At 37.9% G+C, this 23,950-nt stretch overlaps 3 protein-coding genes and 2 pseudogenes across 4 annotated transcripts; 2 read left to right on the forward strand and 3 right to left on the reverse strand.

Annotated features, from left to right (window-relative positions):
- Positions 1 to 529: 529 nt before the first annotated feature.
- On the forward strand, positions 530 to 1,925 carry LOC126617093 (uncharacterized; annotated as a pseudogene).
- A 4,699-nt stretch (positions 1,926 to 6,624) lies between these two features.
- Positions 6,625 to 9,080, forward strand: LOC126614484 (uncharacterized; annotated as a pseudogene).
- Positions 9,081 to 9,416: 336 nt separating this feature from the next.
- Positions 9,417 to 13,101, reverse strand: LOC126614483 (grpE protein homolog 2, mitochondrial). Of its 2 annotated transcripts, XM_050282159.1 has the most exons (6): positions 12,652 to 13,097; positions 11,799 to 12,000; positions 11,518 to 11,711; positions 11,213 to 11,380; positions 10,401 to 10,529; positions 9,417 to 9,775 (listed from the first exon to the last, which is right to left on the reverse strand). In XM_050282159.1, the coding sequence occupies exons 1-6, from the start codon at positions 12,787 to 12,789 to the stop codon at positions 9,692 to 9,694; spliced, it is 915 nt and encodes a 304-aa protein (XP_050138116.1). In that variant the 5' UTR covers positions 12,790 to 13,097; the 3' UTR covers positions 9,417 to 9,691. The 2 variants fall into 2 exon arrangements, with proteins under 2 accessions (XP_050138116.1, XP_050138115.1); XM_050282158.1 differs by having other exon boundaries at positions 11,518 to 12,000; positions 12,652 to 13,101.
- Positions 13,102 to 13,719: 618 nt separating this feature from the next.
- On the reverse strand, positions 13,720 to 16,224 carry LOC126614482 (MATH domain and coiled-coil domain-containing protein At3g58250-like). The gene is made up of 4 exons (XM_050282157.1): positions 16,058 to 16,224; positions 15,832 to 15,960; positions 15,357 to 15,514; positions 13,720 to 14,659 (listed from the first exon to the last, which is right to left on the reverse strand). The coding sequence occupies exons 1-4, from the start codon at positions 16,063 to 16,065 to the stop codon at positions 13,845 to 13,847; spliced, it is 1,110 nt and encodes a 369-aa protein (XP_050138114.1). The 5' UTR covers positions 16,066 to 16,224; the 3' UTR covers positions 13,720 to 13,844.
- A 2,417-nt stretch (positions 16,225 to 18,641) lies between these two features.
- On the reverse strand, positions 18,642 to 20,250 carry LOC126614485 (mitochondrial pyruvate carrier 4-like). Its single transcript, XM_050282160.1, has 5 exons — positions 20,046 to 20,250; positions 19,382 to 19,480; positions 19,240 to 19,292; positions 19,038 to 19,111; positions 18,642 to 18,853 (listed from the first exon to the last, which is right to left on the reverse strand). The coding sequence occupies exons 1-5, from the start codon at positions 20,098 to 20,100 to the stop codon at positions 18,808 to 18,810; spliced, it is 327 nt and encodes a 108-aa protein (XP_050138117.1). The 5' UTR covers positions 20,101 to 20,250; the 3' UTR covers positions 18,642 to 18,807.
- Positions 20,251 to 23,950: the final 3,700 nt, after the last annotated feature.

A 23,950-nucleotide genomic window follows, 5' to 3' on the forward strand; every position in this document is an offset into this window, starting at 1 on the left:
CGATATGATAGTCGGCATGGACATTAAAATGCTAAACACAATTCAAGTAACGACATGTATTAACTATTTAACTTCACAGGAAAGATATGCAGTCTCAAACATGCTGAATCACCAACTTCAATATTGCAACGCAATGAGTATATCAGGACACATAAGTCGAGCAGAACCATCAAAATGAATCAAAACACATAGCAGCAAGTGGTACAGGATGTGAATTACTTGAGCAAACCCACCACAGTAACAGCTATACGAAAATATCATTGCTTATGCCTCAACTACAAACGATAACAAAGAACCCAACAAGTTTGGCACAATAACTTTCATATGTTAACAAGACTATAGTTACATTACAGTAAAAGGACCGAATACAAACTTCCTAATAAGAAATACCCTTGACGTTACAAGAAAATGCAGTGCATGGAGTTCCTAGTATTCAAAATCGGGTAGCTCTTTTACAATACGCACCCATGTATTCCCCATACAAAATACGAAAGAGCCTTCCTATCTCCATGAGTTAGGCAAACAGATTATGGCTCAAGCCTACAACAGAGCAAATCTCTCAAATTATGCATCAAATCTTTATATTTTTCAGAAAAAGGTTCAAATGGAATCAAGATCCCCAGGTTCAAATGGCCTAATCCTAACCCATTATAGCTAACCTGGCTTCATCATAAAGCAAAACCAACCAATGGTAGAGATCTCAAATTATGAAAACTATTTGAAAAGGTTCAAATGGAATCAATGTCCCCAGGTTCCCACACCAGGAGATACAAACTCTAAAATTTAACAGATGGAATTTAGATCCCCAGGTTCAAATGGAATCAAGATCCCCAGGTTCCCACTTGCCCGACATAAAATTTAACAGATTGACAAACTCTAACGCGTAAACCTTAACTAAATCGCATTATACAACCTGCAAAAACTCAACTTAGATTATAAAATTCAACACCTTTCAATAAACCCAGATTCCATAAATAAATAAAAAATAAAAAAACAGAAGGAAAAAATTCAGATAAATAAAAAAGTCATCTTTAAAACATTAGTGCAAATTCAAAAGAACCAGAGTGAGAGTAGGGGTGGGCAAACGGGTCCTGGGCCCGCGGGTAGGGGCGGGTATTAGCGGTTCGGGGCGGGTACGGGGCGGGTCCTAATTTTAAAAAAGAGAAACGGGGCGGGGCGGGGCGGGCCTTTGAAATTTTAGGTTCGGGCCGGTTCCAAAAGTGTTGAAAAATGGGTACCCGGACCGGCCCGTTTGCAAAAATACCCCTTTGTTGGGTACTGTTACTGTCTCCCAGCCTCCCAGGCCCACTTCTTTTGTTCCTACCCGTGGGCCGTGACATTTCTCAATATCCAACACACACACACACACACCCCATTTCTCAGTCTCATCCGTAACAAAATCGCTCGAATCGAACCTTCCTTATTCTTCTGCTTTGTTTTTTCTCCCCCATCTCTGCAACTCTTCTTCTCGGAGCACAGACACACCACACCCACAACCCACCGAGAAATGATATGCTGCCGCCGCCCTCCTCCCCCACCAACTCCTCTGTCTCCTCCTCCGATCTCAACACCGAGGTAACTCATTTCCCTAATTTCTTCCAATTTCGTCAATTTCTTAATTTTGATTTACAAAATTTGTGAAAAGTTGTGAAATTTTCAATCGCATGTCTGGCTTCTGGCACTCCTTGTCCAGGATGAAGATGGTCTTGGTTGGTGGGTACGAGTGCTCGAAGGATAGCTTGGGGTTCGACCGGATCTCCCCGTTTGAGTCGTCCAACTGCAGTGGGGAGTGGTGGAGAGAACTGAGAAGGCGCACAAACTCAAGCTTTCTCTCTATGGCGAGGAAGTTGGATCTGTGCAGCCTATGCTCCGGCGGCGCTTTCTTCGTTTTTCTTTTGTTGCTAGATGCTCCGGCGGCGCTTTGATTCTGTCTGTTTCTTTATCATATTTGCAATGTTATTCTGAATGATACATCTTCTCAGATGTTATTGTTTGTTTGTTATTTTGATGTAAGAAGAGCAAGAGAAGCTGGAGAAGAAACTAAAAATTAGAAGGAAAAAAAAAAACAGGGTACCCGTTGGACCCGTAGGAACCGGCCCGTTTTATACGGGCCGGGTTAGGTCCGGTTCTCAGTTTGAAAATAGTAGAATCCGCCCCGGCCCGGCCCGTTGTATTTTCAAGCGGGTCCGGTCCGGTCCCTTCAATTTTGGGCCCGACCCGGCCCGTGCCCACCCCTAAGTGAGAGTGAGAGACAGAGAGAGAGAGGGTTACTTCGACTGGGATCGAACGGGGGAGGAGGAAGGGTGGTTTTGTTGGAGTGTTCCTGAGAGGTCACCTGAGAAGAAGGTGGAGGAGCAAGGCGAGCAAGATATGCAATTTGACCCTAAAAATCAAAACCCTAATTTGTTCAACTGCAGAGGTATATTATTGAAAATTTCTCAAACCTAAAACAAATAAATCAAATAAAGCTCAGTAATATCACGATTTGCAAAACAAATTGAAGAAATAAATCGAAGATTCGAAGTTTACCAGGCAAAATGAGCAGATAAGGGCAAGCAAGATGCAGATGAAGGCAAGCAGGACGCAGAGATGAGGGTAAAGAGGATAAGGATGAGGGAGCAGGGCAAGCAGGGAGCGATGGCGACAACTCTCTCTCTCGCAGGATGAGCGAGGTTTTCTCTCGCGGAAGGTCTTACGAGTCCGGCCGAATTTGGGGTTCTCGGCTAAGAACTCCTAGTGAAGCCATTAATCCGAGCGAGTCCCATTTAATCCCATTAAACCTAATCCTGGTGCAGACCAAACAAAGGACTACAGTCTAGTCCAATCCAGTCCTCCCTAATTCGGTCAAACAAACGGGCCCTTAAGGATTTATGTGGACTTGGTTTATGATTTTGATAGATTGTTAAGACTATGGAGATGGTAACCCAATAGATAGTCGAGAGTCGTTGCTCTTCAGCATTTCCACTCTCCCACCACCAACGCTACCCATTACAAATTCACCATTACCCACCAAGTCTCCGTTCAACTTTCCGATAAAAAATTACAAAATAAATATTTAAACACATCCCACAAAATCCACAACTTAACGAAATCCTACAAAATTGTAATTTTCTAATACACCTAGATTTGGATGGACTCTAAAAATGTGTATTAAAATTTGGATTAACTACACCCCTGTCACGCTCCGATCCCAAGATTGACATGTGACGTCACTGAGTAACTGTTCATATATCATGCCCCATCTTTGAGACATGACCGAAACAAGTCAACGGTTCAACAACTTACTAGTTTTTTTTATATCATGACTACATTTAACCTTTGTGTTAGACTGCTTATCTACTCTATAACATAATCTAGTCATTCGTAATTCACATATATTTGAGACGAGAAATTAAGATTATCGGCGAACATATATGCTCATAGATGCTTGCCTAAATCAGTAAAATGCTTGAAAAAATTAACAGGAGCCTTGGGAACAAGGAATTCCTAAGCAATCGTTGTTGTTCAGTGTTATTGTAAGTGTTATTTACAATAATACTATCAAAAGTCCGACCTTCTATGTAAGAAAATGAAAATGAAAACTTTATGAAGTGTGGTAGATAGATTGTCTTTGTCCATGGAATATGTGTGGAATACTGTTTTTTAACAAACGATATTATTTATACTAAGGGGAAGGGGGTAGGCTTAATCTCACAATAAACTAACAATAATGTGGTTCTAATTCGCATTTGGCGAAAATCGAATATAAGACCTCTCACTTATAAGAGATTTTAATACTTAATTGTCAATAAATATTCATGATTCTCTCTATAACATCCTACATCGCCCAGGGGAGTGGATCCTATAAATCTTATATGTATATTCTCATCTCTACCTAGCACGAGGCTTTTTGGGAGCTCACTGACTTCGAGTTCTATCAGAACTCCAAAGTAAAGCGGACAATATTGTGCTACGGCGGAGTGGCAGGATGTGTGCCGACGAGGACGTCGGACCCTTAAATGAGGTGGATTGTAACATCCTACATCGCCTAAGGGAGTGGATCATGTAAACCTTATATGTATATTCTCATCTCTACTTAGCACGAGGCATTTTGGGAACTCACTGACTTCAGGTTCCATCGGAACTCTGAAGTTAAGCGAGTTCGCGCCAGAGCAATCCCATGATGGGTGATCCATTGGGAAGTTCTCGTGTGAGTTTCTAGAAACAAAACAGTGAGGGCATGATCAGAGCCCAAAGCGCACAATATCGTGCTACGACGGAGTGGCATGATGTGTGTCGACGAGGACGTCGGGGGGTGGATTGTAACATCTCATATTGTCCAGGAAAGTGGATCCTGTAAGCCTTATATGTATATTCTCATCTCTACCTAGCATGAGACATTTTGGGAGCTCACTGGCTTCGGAGGAATCCTGAAATGAAGTGAGTCCGCGCGAGAGCAATCTTATGATGGATGACCCACTGGAAGTTCTCGTGTGAGTTCCTAGAAACAAAACCGTGAGGACGTGGTCAGGGCCCAAAGCGGACAATATGGTTCTACAGCGGAGTTGAGCCCGAGATGTGGTGGGGGCCCGGACCGGGATCTGACACTCTCCCTTTGAGGAGAGATCCAATAAAATTAGACCTATGCAAGATCCAATAAAATTAGACCTATGCATTAACAACAGATAATCAAAACTTTAGTCCCAGTTAAAGAAATAAATTTCTTTACTAATGTTATATCTTTGATATGCAATGTTTATAGGGAATACATGAAAGATGAAGAAGTACAAATTTAGCCCATAATATCGTACAAATAGAATTACAACAAAACTTATATATAATCAAAGACCCAATCTTCAGCCTCCAAAAACCCAAATACATACGTCTTTTATCATTCCTTCATCCCTGCAGACACACTAGAGCGAGATGAAATAAAAGTTAACAAATTTCCACAAAATAAAACTTTAATTGAAAAACCCAAATAAAAGTGCAATATAAGAAAAAATAATGTTTAAACAAAGTCTCTTGCATTTGTTAATTTTATTTCTTTCTTTTTATCAATGTTAATTTTATTTCTGATAACTTGCATTTTATACTTTCAGGCTTGAGGTGATTTTAAAAATAAATTATAAGATTTTATTTTTCTCGTTTTACAGTTTTAAAATTATGTCAATTTACAATATTTTTCATTAAATTGATGAGTTTTTTTGTCAATATGATAGAAATGTAACTTAAATGTTACCCTATATAAGAGTTTTTTTAATTTTTTATTTATTTTTTATTTTTTTATTTTTATATATGTCATCAATTTAATGAAATGATCAAACAAAGACATCAATTGATACAATTTATTACCTTATGTTGTAAATAAAATTAAAAATTAAAACTCTAAAAATTATTTTAGATTTCAACTAAAATGTAATTGGTCCATTTTATTTTATGTCCACTAAAGCTTTCACCAAATTAGTACCCACCCCGTTCCCTAATTTTCACAATGGCATTAGTTATTTGAATTGTCACTTAATGCTATGGTATAATAAATTCGTTTTTATTTGTAATTTTTTTAATTTGCAAGGAAAAAGTCGTAAGTTTGACGCTCAAAGAGGGCGATATCAAATTATTATAGTAAGTTCATTGTATGACTTAGCTCAACCCTAACTATTCAGTGTCAATATTAGTTCATATTCAAGAAAAGAAGTACAAATTATAAACTAAAATTTGTCAATTAGGATCTATAACTTTAACAAAGCATTGCAATATTTGATCATTCCGTGAGATTTTCAATCAATTTAATTACGTGGCATGACATAAAATTTAGGGGTCTTTTGATATGGGTCCAATTGGACTAAAATTGGATCTATTTTAAAAATCAAAATTCACTAAGAATTGGACCTATTTCAAAAAATGGGCTATAAAATTGGACATCTTTCAAAATTTTCCTAAAATTTATCAACGAGATTCACAATTGATCCTTGACTTTTCACCGTAATGTAGACTTTTTTTTTTATTTTTTTATTTTGATGAAGAAGAAATTTATTAAAGCTTAAAACCTCTAATACAATTGTTTCTCATACAGTCACAATTAAAAGCCTTCATAGCCGAAATTGGAAGACAAAAATCCAAAAAATATGGGTTGAAAACAGTGAGGCTCACATGAGCTAATGCGTCCACCACAAAATTAGCCTCCATATAAATTTAGGAGTAGGATTCTCTGTCTTTCTATTCTCATTCCCTTTCTTTTCCTCTTTCCACAAACTGCTTTTTGTCTTCTTCTGGTTATTAAAAAATTAATACAAAACGTTGACGTGACTTAACCGTAATCGTTCAAATAGGAGGAGAAGGAAGGGGAGGGAGATTGGGAGGGAAGAGAATCCTACTCCATAAATTTAATAAAAATAACGAACAAAATTAAATAGAAATAAAAGAAGAAAAAAAGAAGTCTAGTGATCATTTTTCAAACAAAAATATTACACTTACCATCTATTTATACAATTATTTGTATTATCTCTTTAATAGAAAAATGATTTACGTACGTTGGCGGACTTTACTTCTATTAGAAATATAGTATAAATAATAGTACAATTAAATAGTAAGTGTACCTTTTTTCAAATGACAGGAAAAGGGGGGGAGTAATACGGTTGCTAACCGTCAACAGAACGCTGTCGCCTGTCGCGTGTGTTTGACAACAAAACGTTGTAAGTTTGTAACAGAACATGGAAACGACGTCGTACGAGGCATTGAACAACAAACCATCTCCATCTCCTTACCTCGTACCTGGAATGGTCACCCACAGTGGCTCAGTCACTCTCGAGAGCCGAAGGAGGAAAAAGCGGGTGGAAAATGGAAGGACTCGGGTCGAGATTGGGCAGGGCGTCCTCTAGGTACGGCCAAACAGCCACCGTCTTCAATGGCCCCGTCCGGAGGTGGAAGAAGAGGTGGGTCCACGTGTCCTCTTCATCCCCCTCCCTTACTTACCAAAACCCTCACTCCCAATCCAACAACAACGGCAATAACTCTCGCCTCGTCCTCTGCCGCTGGACCGCAATCTCTCCAGCCAACTCCCCCGCCGAACCTGCCGCCGCTCCGGATTAGCCCCCTCGCCGGAAGTTCCGCTACACGCCCGTAAGTACACCAGCAACATGCATACATGCATATATGTGTTTCAATTGCTGTGTATTTGTTCTTAGGGCTTTTAGGGTTTATGGGAAATTGTGGGTTTTTGTTTTTGGTTTTTTGATTATTTTGGAGGATGTCTTTGAAGCTTTCAATGGACTGTGCTGTATAGTGCGTTTCCAACCATATTTGGATTTTTATGATTCACCTAGATAGGAATTGTAGCTGCTATTTTTGTGAAAAGAACTTGTATGAGTTTACAGTGTACTGGCTTTAATTTTGTTAAAGTGTGATCGCTGTTAGTTGTTTGCCAATATATTATCCTGCCAGGTACTGCAATTGAGGACTAATGTTATGCTTTCGGGCATTCATGAAAGTTTAACTTGCGTGATCCCCTGAATAGAACTATGCAGAAATATGAGTTCTCGACTCCCGGATTCCATACAATAGAAGTTTGATGCTGTTGAATGGTCTTTGTTAATTGCATATGACTGGTTCATTGTGCAGGTTTCTGTGGTAGAGGAACATAAAAAGGGAATTCAGAAAAAGGTTGGAGATGCTGAGAAAACTAGTGAGGTTGATGAATCAGTTACCCCGAGTGATGAGATGCATGGAAAACCAAACATTGGTCAAATTATGAAGGAACAAGATGAGGTGAGACTTATTGCACTCCTGCTCAGTTATCTTTTTTTTTTTTTTTTTGTTCATTTGGATGTCTTTTTGTGTTCTCGTGCCCTTTCCTAGAGGTTGAAATAATTTTTAGCGTTGCAGAATGAGCTTGTGGATGATGGTATTGACCGTCGCTTGGTTTCTTTAGCCCATGAGTATTATTTATGAAATCACGCAGTATTCCCAGTTAAGTTCTTTTGCAAATGAAATTGTAAGATAAAAAGAAAGCATAAAATAAACACCCACCACCAGTCACTGGCCATGGTGCTATGGCCATGAGGTCTGCAACATCTGGCCGTGGTGTTGGTCTAGGAGGAGCATGTATTGTTTTCTGTTCTTTCTTGCAGGGTACGTATCCACACACGCACACAAAAGGACAAACACAAATAGTGGTTAAATTTTCTGGGAAGAATGATCCGTCTTGTACTGTGCGTCGCTAGAAATTCAATATTTTCGTTGCTGCAAGATGCTTTATAGCACTTAAGTCAAGACCTTCATTGTCGCAAGATGCTCCTTTTTGAGTGGTGAAATAGGGAAAGCTGACCCCCGAGAGCTGATAGTTGCCATCCAAAATCATATCAAACTCCTTGCTCATATGTTTTTTGATTTTATAAACTTTAATGTCATGGTTCCTGCCACTTATCAAATATCTTTCAACTCTTTCAACTCTTATGGGTTATATAAGCATGCGAGGTTTTATATGAAACTACCTTAGGAACCAACACCATTAGCAAGTATGATACTCTCTCAAAGCAACGTGAAGATAAAGATAATGTTATCGTCTTGTCCGCATCAAGCAAACAAGGCCAGGATATTTTTGGGTGCTCCTGCTGTAGTAGAAAAAATGTAAAGTAATTTACCATGCAATAAGTTATTGACCTGATGATGTCCGTGCTGCAGGAGTTGGACGAGAACCAGTCTGGCTTGCAGGATTCAAACAGAAGCCATCTGGATTTAGATTTGGGCTTGAAAGGTCACAGTTCCAACCTTGATTTAATAGTTCAGATGAAGAAGGGAAGCTCAGAGAGATTTTGGTTGGATTGATGCTGAAGACAAAACCTAGAGCGGCATGCGATTATCCATTGGCAGGGGGTACTTCTTCATGCCGTGTGATTTGTATTTAGTACGATACTGCTTATGATGTATGTAACTAAGCCGTAGGATTAGTTTGTGGATTATCTCCCTATATATATGGTTAGTAAGTAGAGTACATGATCAACGAGCACATGATGTTTCCGAGTGTTCGACTCCACTGTTTGGAAAGATTACCCATGTAGCTATGTGCCACTCTCTGTATGGGTGACCATTCCTGTTTGTGATGTTGTGCCTGCGGCCTATTTTTTTAATTTTTTTTTTCTTATTGGTTATGTCGAGGGAATCGAACTTTGGACCCACCCTATCGCCATTGGTCGCTACGGCTACAGAGGCGTTGTAACAGGACATGAGAAACGGAGAAATTTTATGAAAGCTAGACGTACGATAACTCCAGACATGAAAGTTGAGAGGGTGGTTTAAGCGGTGGTTTTGATTCTGTACATACAAAGAATACACGGTTTCTTAAAAACTCTTGCTCCGAAAAGCACAAACGCCAGAATCCAGAAGCTGCAACATGAAAAACTAACCACACTGCTCCAGCAGCGGTACAACGAAAACCGAGAGCAGAAGCAATTATTTAATCTTGGTCCATCAACAAGCTCAAAAGTTGGAACCTCTCGAAAACTCATAACAAGAAAAATATATTACAGAACTAATATAAATGATTGGGTGGAAAAAATTGTCAGGCTGGAAAATAAAGTTTATGGACTCTTTTTTAAGTCACAGGAATAAGATTTAATCTTATTCAAGTTTCTCAAACATATGGGGGAAAAAAAATTGTAACTTTATCTGTTGCACTGCGATGCCGTAACTTGGAAAATTTGTTAGCTGCCGTTTAATTGTCTGCATTGTTCTCCGCTTCCGTAGTTACACCAACTTCAGCTGGCCGAACAACTCGTTCATGCAGCATGTATCCCGCCTGCAATATACAATCGCATCAGGGTATTTACTTGTGCACTTGGTGCTATAGTAACTTAAATCATTTTAACAAACGTTAAATAAATTCTACCCACAGATTTATAAGGAAAAGCCTATTTTGTTGAACAAAATAGTATAATCTAAGGAGTCAAGCAACTGTTTGGATTCTTTCAATAGTCACATTCCTGCCAACAATTTATCCAAGTCCTTGCAACGACTCTTCTCCATTACTAAATAAATCATAACGCGAAAAATGGCCACTTAGTGTTGTTGGAAACAAAAACATTTATCAAGAAAATCAGTGCAAAAATGTGATCAGATGTGCCTCCAAAAGCTATGTTCCGAAAGTCAATTTTGAATATGGCTGGTTTTCTAACAACATCAAGCTCATGCCATTTTTTCCACTAAGGATTTACTCTAGTAGAGAGAAACAGGACATATTTATTAAATTCCAAACTTTTTTATCTCAAACTTGTAAGATGTCAGGATGTCAGGATGTCCATTGGAGTTTCAATCGCAGCACATATAGTGTCACCCCGAGGCAGTACTACTACTAATGCCAAGCAGTAGTAAATTTCCTTCTCATTTGAAAAGAAATGCAAAAGAATTGATTTTATATTTTGTACCTTGAGAACCACCGCAACAGTGCCTGGAGGCTTGGAAGCATCTTGTAAACTGAATACTGCGTTATGCCTGTTTGGGTCAAATGCTTCATTTGTAGGATCATACTTTTCTACTCCATACTTTCTAAATACCTGATGGCAAAATGCATTTATACGTTATAACTCTGTATTTAATTTCCACTCTTGCTAACAAAACCATTAACCAGTAGGTCCAGTACACAACTACACACAAAATGGAACATGAAATAGAAAATACAACATGCGAGAATGAGTGTGATTGACACAAAACATATGAGACTAACTGGAAACGGTATAATCTATTAGCAATGAAAAGAAAACAGCAAAAGATGCTGACATAATTTTCACTTTCGAGTTTTGACCATATGAGAAACAGAATGCGCATCCAACACCTTTAAAACAATGTTATCTCAGCTTTATAAAGCCACCCAAATCTTGAAGGATTACAATGAGTGATTATCTCTATATCTCTATATTAATTAATGAAACCCTCTTTGTCAACCAAAAGAGGGTGAAAAGACTACTTAGTCTTCTATCACACAAAAAAAATGATGGGCAATAATGTAATTTCACAAGTCCAAATTTAACTGTTTTTTATTGAAGCCTCACCTACAGATGATGTTAAAATACCTCCAATATATAAAATAAAATAACATAAAAAAACCAAAAACAAAAACCTTCCACTCCCCCCACGTTCTCTCTCTCTCCCTCTCTCCTTCTCATTTTCTAAAAAAAATGTGTTTGTACACACAAAGTGTGTAGGCAAATGCTAGTAATTAGTGATGAAAACAGTGTACCTCTAAAAGTTGTTTCTCGGTCATTTCAACACCTTCTAGAAGTGTTTTCAGAAGTGGGAATGCTCCACCAGAGTCCTTGGACTCGTCAAGTTTTGAGAAACTTTCTTTGACAACTGAAGAAGCCCTGGCCAGATTGTCCGCAACATCTAGTAAACTCTTTGCAAAATTCTGCAACATGTTTATGAATTCAGAGTTAGACTTCAGACAAATTTTTTTCTCAATAAAAAAGAAAAGACTATGCATGCAAACAAGAATGAGGTAAAAAGAGAAGCAAATAACAAGTTTCTGAGGACAGGAACAAGGACCTGTATGGCAAATTTCTTTGAATTCTCTGCTTCACGCTTTGTTCTCTCCATGACATTTTCAATCTCTGCGTAACTTCGGAGGAATTTATCTTGCATTTTCTTGAATTCTTCATGTTTCTCCTTCAGAAGATCTTCCTTCTCAGTCACAAGTTTTACCAGGTCATCCATAGTTAAATCACCCTCACTCTCTGAATCTGAATCAGAAAATGCAGTTCGTTTAGTACCTCCTCTCCTTCTTTTGACAGGCGGAGACATGGTAGACTGGGAATCTGAAATATAACCTGACTCTTTCGTTTGATCAGCAACTTTCGCATCTCCACTTGCTTTTTCTGGCTCTCCATTTGTTGAAGCGCCACCATTCTCTACAGCACTTCCATGTTCCTTTTCAGGCTGTGGCGATGCAGAAGAAGAGAACCCAAAAATTTGAGAGATAGAAGAAGTACGGGTTGCATGATGCAATAGGGACACCTGCCTCGGAACAATCTGTTGTTTGACAACAAATGAGAAACATAATGAAATAAACCGCTTTGAGCAAATTATGTATGCTTTAAGCTCTTCCAACATAATACAAAATCGTATGCTTCAACCCTCAGTATAAACAAAACCTCATACTCAGCGGCCAGCAGAAAGTCAAAATAACTAAGACCGAAGGGCAAAACTAACATTGTTGGTTAAAGTTAACAGATTTGAAAATAAGCATAGAAATTAAGGTGACACAAACTTAGGTTTGGATATCTAAATCATAGGTTATATGATATTAATTATCATTTGAAGTCAAATTATGTTGAAAAAAATATCATCAGGTGCCAATTATACAGAACAAATGAACTAATCAACTAATTCAAAATCCACTAGCAAAAACAGCCTATATTAAATTCTCATACAAAAATTTGAAACTATTTAACCATATATCACAAACCAAATACTAACAGAATAAAAAAAAATTCAAAAAAAAAATCCAAAATCAGACAACCATCATCATGACTAAGAACAATGAATTACATAAAACCCTGGCGCCAGATAACAAGGAACGGGAATTGGAACCAAATTAAATTGGTGAAATTTGCAGAAAACCTAAAACCCTAGCAAAACCCTAGCGAGAAAAATTGAACAGAAAAGGGAATTTTACAGCACCTTAGAGGAAAAATCGTGGATCAGAGCATGGGACTGATTGCACAGGATTGGCAAGTGATGATTCTGCGGAGCAGCCACGAGCATTGCGCTCCTCGGGAGGGTCCTCGAGGCCCGAGCTAAAACCCTAGACACGAACATGGCTGGGGAATTCGAGGGGCAAAATGGGAATCAAAATTTGGGAATCTAGAGAGAGAGAGGCTGCGGTGGCCTTGTAGGGGGAGGGGTTTGTGAGGGGAAGTGAGAAAAATCTTGTGCTTGGAGAGAAAGAAAAACAGAGACACGAAACAAGGTTGTTGCCGGTGGGATTTTCCGGGTGACGAAATTACCCTTCTGGATGGGAATGTTTTGGTCGTCTTGCGGAGGGCGTTTCCGTCAGAACACCAGTTGGGTTCTTGAGGAGAGGCTTTTGCTTTCGGGTTTAGAAGACTCCAGAAGCTTTTCGGGTGGCGCTCCCGATATTTGGTCGCAACTTCGCAAGTGGCTTGAAGGTGACTAACGTAACTTGCGGAAGATTTTCGCAATCCAGATAAAAACTTCTTTAATTTAAAATCATTGTAAATTTTTTAATTTAAAATTAAATATAAACAGTATCTGATAAAAACTGATCGCACAATATACGATAAACGAATATGATTAGAGGATCATCGCACAAAGAGGATCCGGCAAAGATCTCTCTTTCGCATGTGGCTTCAGGCCAGTCAATTTCAGCTATCACTAATTGAGGAAGATTTTCGCTGACTGTCATAATCACAAGCCAATTAATTGGCAGCCATGATCGGACTCATCCGTGACCTATAAACACAAGCTTCGAAGAAGAGAAAAAGTCCCCGACCAACACACAAATCCAAATCAAATAAAGGACAGGGAATCCTTCTCTTGGCGAAAGGGAAACAGAAGCATCAAAATATAAATCCCATTACTCGCTTCAGTTGAAACATATGAATTCTTCAACAAACATATGTAACAAACTAAGCTATGGCAGTTCAAATTTGACATGTCTACTACTCTCCGCACCCTTCTTTGCTTCCGATACACTCATTGTTTTACTGATTGAATTGAATAAAAATATAATCAAGAGGAAAAAGAGAATCCTGCATAAACAAACTTACAAGTTTATTTGTTTATTCGTACAACTTGAAAATGCTACATAAACAAACTTGGGATGCATGTCAAAAGAGAATCATAAAATAAGGCTAACCCCTACCGTAACCCAGCTCCCCGTTGATGTCTATTTCGTCCAAGCCTTCTTGAGTCTTGTTTAAAACTCTTACCGCTGCCTCAAGATTTACCTCCGCAACAGCTAGCTCAGCCCTCAGCCTCTTCGTTTGTGTTTGTAAAGCGTCCACATCCTTTCTCAGTCTTTTCAACTTCCCCGAACTTTCCACAATCTTCTTCACACCCAAGGCCCTTTGAACACTAGGCTCCAGCCAAGCCAAGTCAAATTTGAAGGCCTCAAGCTCCTCCCACAAAAGTTTCAGTTCCTCACATGCCTCGTCTGTCATGTCCTTGACCTTTTTCGTCTTCATAAAATGCAAAAGCCGGCCCAAGGCTGTGAACGCCCACTCAGTAAACATGCGACTTCTCTTGCGTTGGCATTCAATCAGTGAAGGATGCCATGAACAAACCTCATCTAGTAGTGGAACAAAAGCTTTCTCTATTTTCCCTAAACCCCTAAAATCCTCAAGCTCTCCATGTGGGGGGGAAGACAGATCCTCAGGTTCCTTGACTATGGGAGGGCCAGAAGGAACATGAGTAAGGTCGGGGATGGTTAGGATGGCCTGCCCACTTTCCAGCTCTTTACGTTTTTTGTCTGAGGGCTTAATGGGTGCAGAACTACTTGCTTGGTGTTCTAAGATCTTAATTTCAGCTTTATGGACAGCAACTTTGGCCCTAATGATACACATATCATCCACAAGATACCCTTTACTAGGGTTACAAAAGTCATTTAGAGGAATTAATGACGTGAAGCCCCAGTCACTTCCCCTTTTATTGAACAAATGTTCGGTGTCTGCAAAATCAAAACAACAAAGATAAAAGTAGTAAGAAAACGTTAAAAATAGACACAGCTGATTACTACGTCATAAAGAAATAATGACAAGTGAAGCCTGTAGTAAATTATTACTTTTCATATACAAACTCAATTAAGTTTTCATCGATCAACAGAGACCAAACAAATTTTCATATACACACACCCACAATAAGGCTCTAGTAAGTGGTTAAATTTGCTAACTATACAACAACCAGATTCAAGGTCCAAATCTTTCCACAGTAAGCATGGTCAAAGATCAGAATACTCCAAATTAGAGTCTCTTAATCACGAACGTAGTTCCATAGAAAGAGATAAAATGGTTCAGAACAAACAAGAGAAATAGTATAAGTACCGCTACCATTCTACTTCATGTCTAGTTATAGCTTTCTTCAGTGCAAACAAGAGAAACAAATTCACAAATTTCATGTCCTTGCGCAGTATCTTGTATTGTTAAAGAAGCCATCAGGAATGGATTTGCAGTCACATAGAAAATTATTCCTTTGTAGTGAGCGTATAACTGAATCCGAATCATAACAAAATGTCCACAAAATGATGCAATAATCACTAGTTCCATTTAATTGTAATCAATTATATCTGCCATAAAATAGATACGATAACAAGAAAACAAACGAAAACAAATGCGAAGTGAACAACGAAAACAGAAAAACGAAAGTACCCAATGTTTTTGAGTTGCTGGGGTGAAGTTGATTGACCAAAGTCAAGCTGAAAGCAGCATGTCTCGACCACCCAGGTGGCAATTTTGAAGACTCTGCGACAACCAAATACACCGACAAGAAGTCTACATTGTTCCCCCTTGGATACAAAAGGATTTGCCTGACCAAACCAAACAATGCAAAGTTCAAACTCAAAACCATTACATGTCACAAGGTTACGGCATCCGGCCATGTTTGGTGCTTAGGATTGGGTTAGATCTGATAACTCACTAGTTCCCAATTTTGTCCAAATTGAAGGAATCAGACGGACTAGTCATGAAGGAAACTTAAACAAAAAGCTGAGAACTTGGCCTCAATTTCTTCCTCCCTCCAACACATCTTGAAGTTAGTGAGATATCCAATCCAATCCAATCCAATCAAATCGTAAAGGCTTTATGGAAGCATGTTAGTTAGCAAGATATAGTAGGAAAAAAATACCATTTATAATCTCCAACTGAGAAAACATCAGAGTAATGCTTGAAGTTATTCAACTTGGAGAAGTTTTCAACTTTCCATGAGAAATCCACGGATACAAGGTTGTCCCTCATCTTCTTCTGACCCTTCAATCTACCATTTCAATTCAAACCCTTAAGAAAGCAAGCAGCAACAAAGAGACCAAATGAATATGAAGAATTAAAAGCATCCGAGAAGAGGAGTGACCTACGTTTCCATGGAAGCAGAGAGCCGCAAGCAAAAAGATGGACTCTGATTTTCTGGCAAAAGCTCAGCTCAGACCTGGAAACGGAAACTGGAAAGCAAACCCTGACGAGAGCTGCTGAGCTAAAGTGAGAGTCGCCCTTGGTGACGAATGCAATTATTACTTTATCCGACCGGCTTTTTATTTATTTATTTATTTATTTAAGGGCTGGTTTGAACTGTGGTTGTTTTGAAAAAAACAGTTTATTAAAAAAAATATGAAACATCAAATATGTTTGATAAAACATAAAAAAAAATATACTTTTTAAAAAACTGTTGTTAATGATAGTAGAAAAATATAGAAAAGCAGAAGTTGGGTCTACCATGCTTCTAAAAAAAAGTGTTTTTTTTTTCAAAGCATGGAAATTAGTGTTATTTAATGAAATTTTCAAATAACAAGTATACCTCCACATATTTTACAAAATTACAATCATTGCATGGACATTGTTGTCTTTGACAATTATTATATTACACTAAATAATATACCATTTTTAGTCATTTAATATATTTACAACAATTTATATAAAAGTTTACCAAATACTCAGATATTGTTTTTTTTTTTTTTGTTAAAAGCACTTTTACTAAAAAAACACTCAACAACTTTATTTTACATTTGTTTATTCTCACGGCACAACAGAAGCATTTTTTTTTTTAAAAAGCACAACAATACCAAACTAGGCCTAAGGCGGCTCGTACAAGATATAATTATACGAACCGATTATATGATGCAGTTATATACTAAGGATAATGTTAGGGAGACCAAATTTTTAAATTAAATTTGCAAACGAAATTATGTGTGATCAATAAGAGATAAGCAAGTTAACCAAAACTTAATTAATAATCAAATCATCTACAACCGTATCATTTGTGACATTCCGTCCCGAGTTTAATATTATTTTATTCCTTAACCTTGGAAAATTACGAAAATTCCCTTGACGGGTGGAAAACCTTCGTGGACATTTGAGTCCTTACCTTTATTCATTTGCACATACCTCTAGGTGGTACGTGTTCTTTCGAACACGTGAGCATGAACGGGTGTAAATCGGACAATTTATACACATTTCCCAATAAGGGGCAAAATGATAATTTTGCACTTGTGAATTTATTACTTGTTTATCGAGACAATAGTGAGTTGTCGCTATGTAGGTTGCAGACCGTAATATCAATGACTTATTTGTTGGATTCGTTAAGCAAATGGGCAAGTAGGCCGTTTACGTTAATATTTTATTAATTAAGTCTCGTACCTATTTAATTATTATTGGGCTTGACCCAAAGTCACACACACATATTCTTGAAGTACTCAACGATATGAACACGTAGGTGCAAGCGGAACCAAATTTGAAGCTACAATTAAGATTTTACAAAACACCGAATACATAGGGCAAATTGATAATTTCATGTTGGGAGATATTTTGTGAGTCATGTGAGGCCCACACCAGTTCTTTTCGTCTGTCCCATGTACCCTTCCAGAACTCTCGGACCTCTCTCTTGCTGCCACCTCACTTCTTCTCCCTCTCTTTAACTCTCTACCTCAATACTTTTGACATGGTTCATAGAAGGCATCCTTCTTCTTCCTTGTCGCCTCAATTGAGTATCCTATGTAAAAACAAATTTGGAATAAGTTGTCTACACACTCCTTCATTGCCCGGTGAATATGGGTTTGCTGCTGGATTTGGTAAAGATGTAAATTAGTTGAAAAGGGCAAGACCAAGGTTATGTTATATTGACGTGAACAAAAAAAATTGCGTTAAACCATTCACCCTTATCCCTGAGCTCCCGATTCGGTTCCCTCTCCCAATATCGTTTGTATCAAGAAAAATAATAAATTGCGGGTTATTTTGATAATGTACGTGTCTAACATGTACATCATTAAATTTAACACAAGACTGCAAATCGCAAAATATCATCAATGGTAAAGCAGTAACATATTAGTGTAAATCAATTATTGCACAAAAAACAGCAATCAAGGACAAAAGTAATAAAAACTGAAAATTTCTTAGGAAGCATGAACTCCAAAAAACTTCTGGACATTAAGGGGTGGTTTGGGAGTAAGGTGCTTAAAAAAAAAGCACCCATGAAAAAAAGCTGTGAGGGTTTTAGGTGTTTGGTAAAATAAAAAAAAAGGCTTATTTTGGAAGCTGCTGTGATAATAAGTTGAAATCAAAGGAAAAAGCTGAAGCTGCTATTTGCAGCTTTGGAAAACTGGCTTTTTTTCAAAGCACACGGAGCTACAATGCTCCTTTAATGAAAAGACCCACTATCAGACTACTTTTTTTTCCAAAAGCACTTTTACAAAAAAGTTTACCAAACACTCTACTGATTTATTTCACAACCGCTTATTCTCACAGCACAGCCACTTATTCTCACAGCAGTTTTTTTTCAAAGCACAGCAATACCAAACCAGCCCTAAGTCCATCAGTTTATAGTATTATTACGGTCATCCTCCAATCCACATTCGAGTATCCCAACAACCGACAACTTTTCAAAAGTTCAAGCTCAGGCGTTGCCTCTCAAGTTGCTCCGACAAAGAAAAGAACAGATAGTTCTCTCAATTCAAGAACAAACGAAGGTGCAATGGTAGGAGATTGAAAATATTCGGTCCAAAATTACAAGCTAAAGATAACCGAAGCTACAACGGATGCACGGTTTCTTTCATATATTTCACATATAGAAAAGCTTGCAGCATGAACCCAATGTACCTACTGAAAGGTTTGTGATTTACTCTTCTGCTACAGCTGCTTCAGTGTCGGAAAAGTAGTCGTGCCTGTAAGTAGTAGGAAAGGCAATTAAAAGCATGAAAAAAAAATGCAAATGTGAGCATGTTCTGATAATTTTGCAAGAAAATCTCCCTTTCCTCATAAATGCTACTTTCCACCGAAGATAAAATTAATTCCCAAACCATTTATTATTAACCATATGAATATATATTTTACTAGAATCCAGCTTACGTGGTTTTGCGGGAAAGTTGATACAAGCCTGTCCCAGCCATTGCAACATTGACACTAAACAGATTCCAGTTTTTCTGCAGGATTTTACAGCTTTGTCAAGCAATCAGTATTTTTTAAATCATGAAATTCAGACTGAATCGTTATAAACGAAAGCAGTAAGTGTTGAAATATAACATCCTTCAGAGCTAGAAACAAAACATACCGGAGTAATCACCATACTGTAACGAGACCAAATAAGTCCAGTGCATGTAACAGCTGCACAATGATACTTGAGGTATGACAACACAATTCGAAGCACAGATCAAATGGACTGCTTGAAAAGCTATTTCCTAAAAGGTGCATACCTAGTTGCTGAGGATAAGACAGCGTCTCCGGTGGCTTTGAGAAATCAGCAATATTTGCTATGCTAATACCCCATTTAAAAGTTGGAGCCCAGAAGTGAACTGTATCATGAGACTTCTATTAAGGATTAGAGCAGAGACTTACTATTGAAATTCTCTCTAATTGGGAGTTCTTGAGACTAAAAGAAATTATTCATCTCCAAAATAGGGGTTCTAACTTTTAGGAAAATTGGCTAAAATGATCGGAATACAAATCCCAGTTGCTGAACTGATCAAAATCAAATCGACGAAATAGCAATCAGATATCTAAAGACAAATCAAATCCCACTTGAGATTTGAAAAAATGATCATTTTGGTCAATTCCCCAAGGTTTTTATGACATTAAATTATCAGGATATATTGACTAGCTTTCTCTGAAATTAACAATAATCCTGTAAACAATCAAAACTGACAAATCCTGCCATTCCGTTTCAAAAATTGTAGTAAAAAATTGCGTACTCCGTTTTCAAGACCTGATTATCTGCCTGATTAACCAAAACCCAGATGCCAAAATTCAATCTTTTGAAGGATTAAATCTTTTACAACATAATTATTTGTAAAACCCTCAAAGACATATAAGAGCTATTGGAGAAAACTGAAAGAGGCAAAAAAAGATGAAAGAACAAACTTGTTTTAGGGCCTGCGGGGTGGTTCCAGAAAGCTTGGACCTTGGAAGCTGCCATGGGATCGAGCTCTGTCTCTGTGAGATTCCGGAAAAACAGAGTGAGGTTTCAGTTACCACCTCGTCTCGTGCCACCTACTTCGGGACTTCGACCAAGTGCAAGATTGTCAGCTCTGTAGCCGTTGTTTAGGATACACTTATTATTAATCAAGTTTATCAAGTCGATCAGCGAAGTTGGGCCGTTGACAGAAAAATTGGACAACCCATCCAAAGACAAAGGAATTTGTTTTCATCCAAATTCCTTGAAAACAAAATGCATAAGAATGAACGGTTGTAAAATCGACGGCATGTGCAGTGGAATAAATAAACAAGATACAAAATTTACGAGGTTTCTCTACAGTCAGTGTGACTGGAGTACATCATCGAGGCAGCAATGTGCTTTCATTATAATTTGAAATAAAAAGAGTACAACGATAAATCTCTCTATTATCTCATCTCCTCTTCCTCTCTTTTCTCTTTTCCTTTCTTCCTTCCTATCTCTCACATGAACCTCTCAATTTCATCTTCTCCCTTTTTTTTTTTTTTTCCATAAGACTTGCTTTTATTTAAGCAAATCACAAGCAACATAGTGAAAGGCTTACCATATGCATGTGAGTATTTACTATACACATGTGGTACTTTACTATACACATTACTATACACATGTGGGCAAACATACCCACTATTTACAACACTCCACATTGGATGCCCGCATAAGTCTTCAATTAACTCGTTAAGATCTTGATCTGTTTTGGATGCTCCCCCTGATTTCAAATCATTTAGGCTGATCGTTGATCATTTTGCTTCAGTCTCTTAGTAAGAAGAGTTGCCGAAAGAGGTGTTTTATTTGTTGTTAACTTTTCACAGGCTTGTTCTTGAATTGGGCTGAAGGGCCTTCTGCTAGACCTACTCCAAAGGTTTGAATTTACTTCTTTTATCTGGAGCTAAATTTAATTCAAGGGTGGTGGACACTTGATCTTGAATCAAACTTGTGATTTCTTCAAGGACCTTCGAGGCTTGATTTTGAATGAAGTTGTACCGTGATGAGCTTCACGTGGCAAGTGATCTTCGGCTTTGTTGGGGATGAATCAGCACATGTTTGTTGCGCTTGTCTCCACATGCTTCAATATATCATTTTCACTTGCCTTACTTGTTCCCCTTGCATAAGTGGTATTTTCCCTGGTTTTCCCCTACATGTGTGGCATCTTCTCTTGTAGGATTTGTCCCCTGATGTAGAAGTGGAATGCAAACCCTTGCATTTGAATAGTTCATCACTTCTTGGTGACTGGAGACCCAACTCCATCAACAGTTGAAGATGACTACTCTTGCCTTCGTCCCTGAAGATATGAGATAATCTTGCTCTTGTGTGACTTGTTTGAAAAGGTATTCTCGGAGAGGAAGAAAACTGAGTATTTCGAGATGCTTTGTTGAAGATGCATTCTCGGAGATGAGGAAGAGTTGGACATTCTTGCAGGTCTGCCTTGTTATAGAGAACGGAGGTCGACATATATAGAGATTTCCCAATAACAGGTAGTGATGCTATGCTTTTACTCTTGTCAGCAACTGTGGTGTAATTAGAACAGTAAGATTTACGCGTTTTCAACTTTGTCAGAGATCTTTGACAAAATTGCACGCGATATCCAAAAAAGCTGAGATTGCGTCTGAAAAATGCCAACGAACTTTATTCAAGAAAATCTGGCTTTTGAAATTTAGAGAGTGGTGCATCTTCGATCTCTGAACAAGTGGCTATGTTGCCTTTTCTTTTATAAAGACATCAATTGTGTTCAAGAGTATGCTCAGAAAGTTGCTGCCTATAGAAATTTCCCCCATCTTACACTTCTGAAATTTTATTTGATCTTTTTTTTTTCTTTATCATTTCTGAAAATAACTTGCCCATCTAACATTTGCTTAGATTTGAGTCTTACGAGTGATACAGACGAACAACATCAGGATAATATATGGTGCCTGACCTTCTTATCTTCTAATGGTCCTCTTACGGTTGGGGACTCTGTGATGAAGAATAACATAACTGCTAATGTGGTAGCTAGGAATCTTCTCACTCCAAAGAATAACATGATCATTTCAAAACGGTATAACGAGTCGGCCGTTCAAGACTCCTTGGCTCTTAGTGTTCAATATGCGGGCTCTGTATCCAATATGGTTCAACGCCTACTTGTTCAAACTCGCCAAGTTGAATCATTAATGGCTGAGGTTGCAAGTCTTAAACAAGAGATCAGAGGGCTCAAGCAAGAGAATAAAGTGTTACACATGTTTGCGAATAATTACTCTACGAGCATGAAAAGAAAGCTCGACCAGCTGCAGGAATCCGAAAGTTGGATTCAAAGTGATCACCAGAGGCTCGTTGCTAGATTTCGAAAGCAACTGATGTTTTCCCCTTTGGTGTTTTGCTAAGTACTGGGGTGTCACATGATAAATCTACAGTGTCTCCCCCTTCTGGGGTACTTCCGAGTACTGAGGCTTCACATGAGCAACCTTTGTGAAGGCTTTATCCTATTTGATTGTTTTAACTCATGTGTATGTACATATCTGTAATTTCTTGGAGATATTAATAGATAAGCTTTATTTCATTCAATATATTGTTCCAAATACAATAAAGCATATACTTCACTAAGATGTGGTACTTCTAGACCAAATATCCATTTATCTTTACCCTCACAAAGATAAATGATCTTTCTTAGTGTCTACATCATTTGAGTATTCAACTCATAATCTTCAATCCATATGCTTCTTTAACATCATGGATAAGATTCGTTTTGGTAGATTGTTCGATTTGCAGCTCGAGACAATAATTCTCTCAACACTTTATAATCTTTCTTAACTTTTCAGGAGTCTCAATTTAATATCATCAACTCTTCAGAAGTTCAAATTTAATGTCATTGACTCTTGCAAGAGATTTTAGTATGTTACAACAATATCATAATGATAGTACTCACTAAGGCAATTTATACCATCCATTGGTATTGAGTACATATTTTATGTTTTACCCTTCGGGGGCTTACTTCAAGCAATTTGAATCCTTCAGGGATTTTCTACACTTCATGACACATTTTTCTTTGGAATTTATATAGATCAATTTGTTCCCATGTATACTTGAGGGATTTACTTATGGAGATATGATGTGGGCAACTCACAACCATTCGTATATAATTCTCCATTTATATGAACTCGTTTACAAGAGTATAATTTCAGATTTCAATTAGTAACCTTGTGTCATATCATGTTAATGTATTACACTGTATTACAAGTGCCCATATGTAACCTCTTTGGCTCAACATCTTTTGACTATTTTCTCCTCCTAATGGCTGGAAAACTATCTTATCAAAATCATAGTCCGCAAATCATGCGGTAAATATATCCCCAGTCAAGAGTTCCAAATATTGAATGATAGATGGTGTTCAACATCAATGCCTAATCCGCGATGATGCCTTATTTCAGTACGTTGTGGCAGTGCAATAGGCACATAGATAACATAACAAAAAACTCGTAAATGTATAATGTTTTGTTGGTGCCTAAACACGAGTTGTACTGAGAAATATTGATGGTTGGCAACCAGTCTCAACCAAACTTAATAATGAATTATGTAAAATGACATGTCCCCATGTCAAAACTGGCAATTTCGTTTTCATGAGCAAAGCGCGGGTATTTAATTTCATCCGCTTAATAAATGCTTCTGCTAAACCATTTTGAGTATGGACATAAGGAACTTCTGGTCCTTATTAAATAGTCTGTAGACTGAGACTCTTATGGTTTTTATTACAATCAAGTTGAGGCACTGCGACACTTCAAACTTACGGTACTCATCAAGGAATTTCATGTCCTGATCTTCAGGATCAAGGGACTTCATACCTGAT

Source organism: Malus sylvestris, chromosome 3 (genome assembly GCF_916048215.2).
Source record: "Malus sylvestris chromosome 3, drMalSylv7.2, whole genome shotgun sequence".
Lineage (NCBI taxonomy): Eukaryota > Viridiplantae > Streptophyta > Magnoliopsida > Rosales > Rosaceae > Malus > Malus sylvestris.

Coding starts and splice junctions, on each gene's coding strand:
- LOC126614483 (XM_050282158.1), bottom strand. CDS start 12,789: ATGTTCGTGTCTAGGGTTTTAGCTCGGGCCTCGAGGACCCTCCCGAGG. Junction 11,381..11,517: donor CAAAGAAATTTGCCATACAG/GTCCTTGTTCCT, acceptor AACATGTTGCAG/AATTTTGCAAAGAGTTTACT. Junction 10,530..11,212: donor CCGAGAAACAACTTTTAGAG/GTACACTGTTTT, acceptor TTTTGCCATCAG/GTATTTAGAAAGTATGGAGT.
- LOC126614485 (XM_050282160.1), bottom strand. CDS start 20,100: ATGGCAGCTTCCAAGGTCCAAGCTTTCTGGAACCACCCCGCAGGCCCT. Junction 19,293..19,381: donor GTCTTATCCTCAGCAACTAG/GTATGCACCTTT, acceptor ATCATTGTGCAG/CTGTTACATGCACTGGACTT. Junction 18,854..19,037: donor CAACTTTCCCGCAAAACCAC/GTAAGCTGGATT, acceptor TACTACTTACAG/GCACGACTACTTTTCCGACA.
- LOC126614482 (XM_050282157.1), bottom strand. Junction 15,515..15,831: donor TCAGTTGGAGATTATAAATG/GTATTTTTTTCC, acceptor TGGTTTGGTCAG/GCAAATCCTTTTGTATCCAA. Junction 14,660..15,356: donor CAGCAACTCAAAAACATTGG/GTACTTTCGTTT, acceptor TTGATTTTGCAG/ACACCGAACATTTGTTCAAT.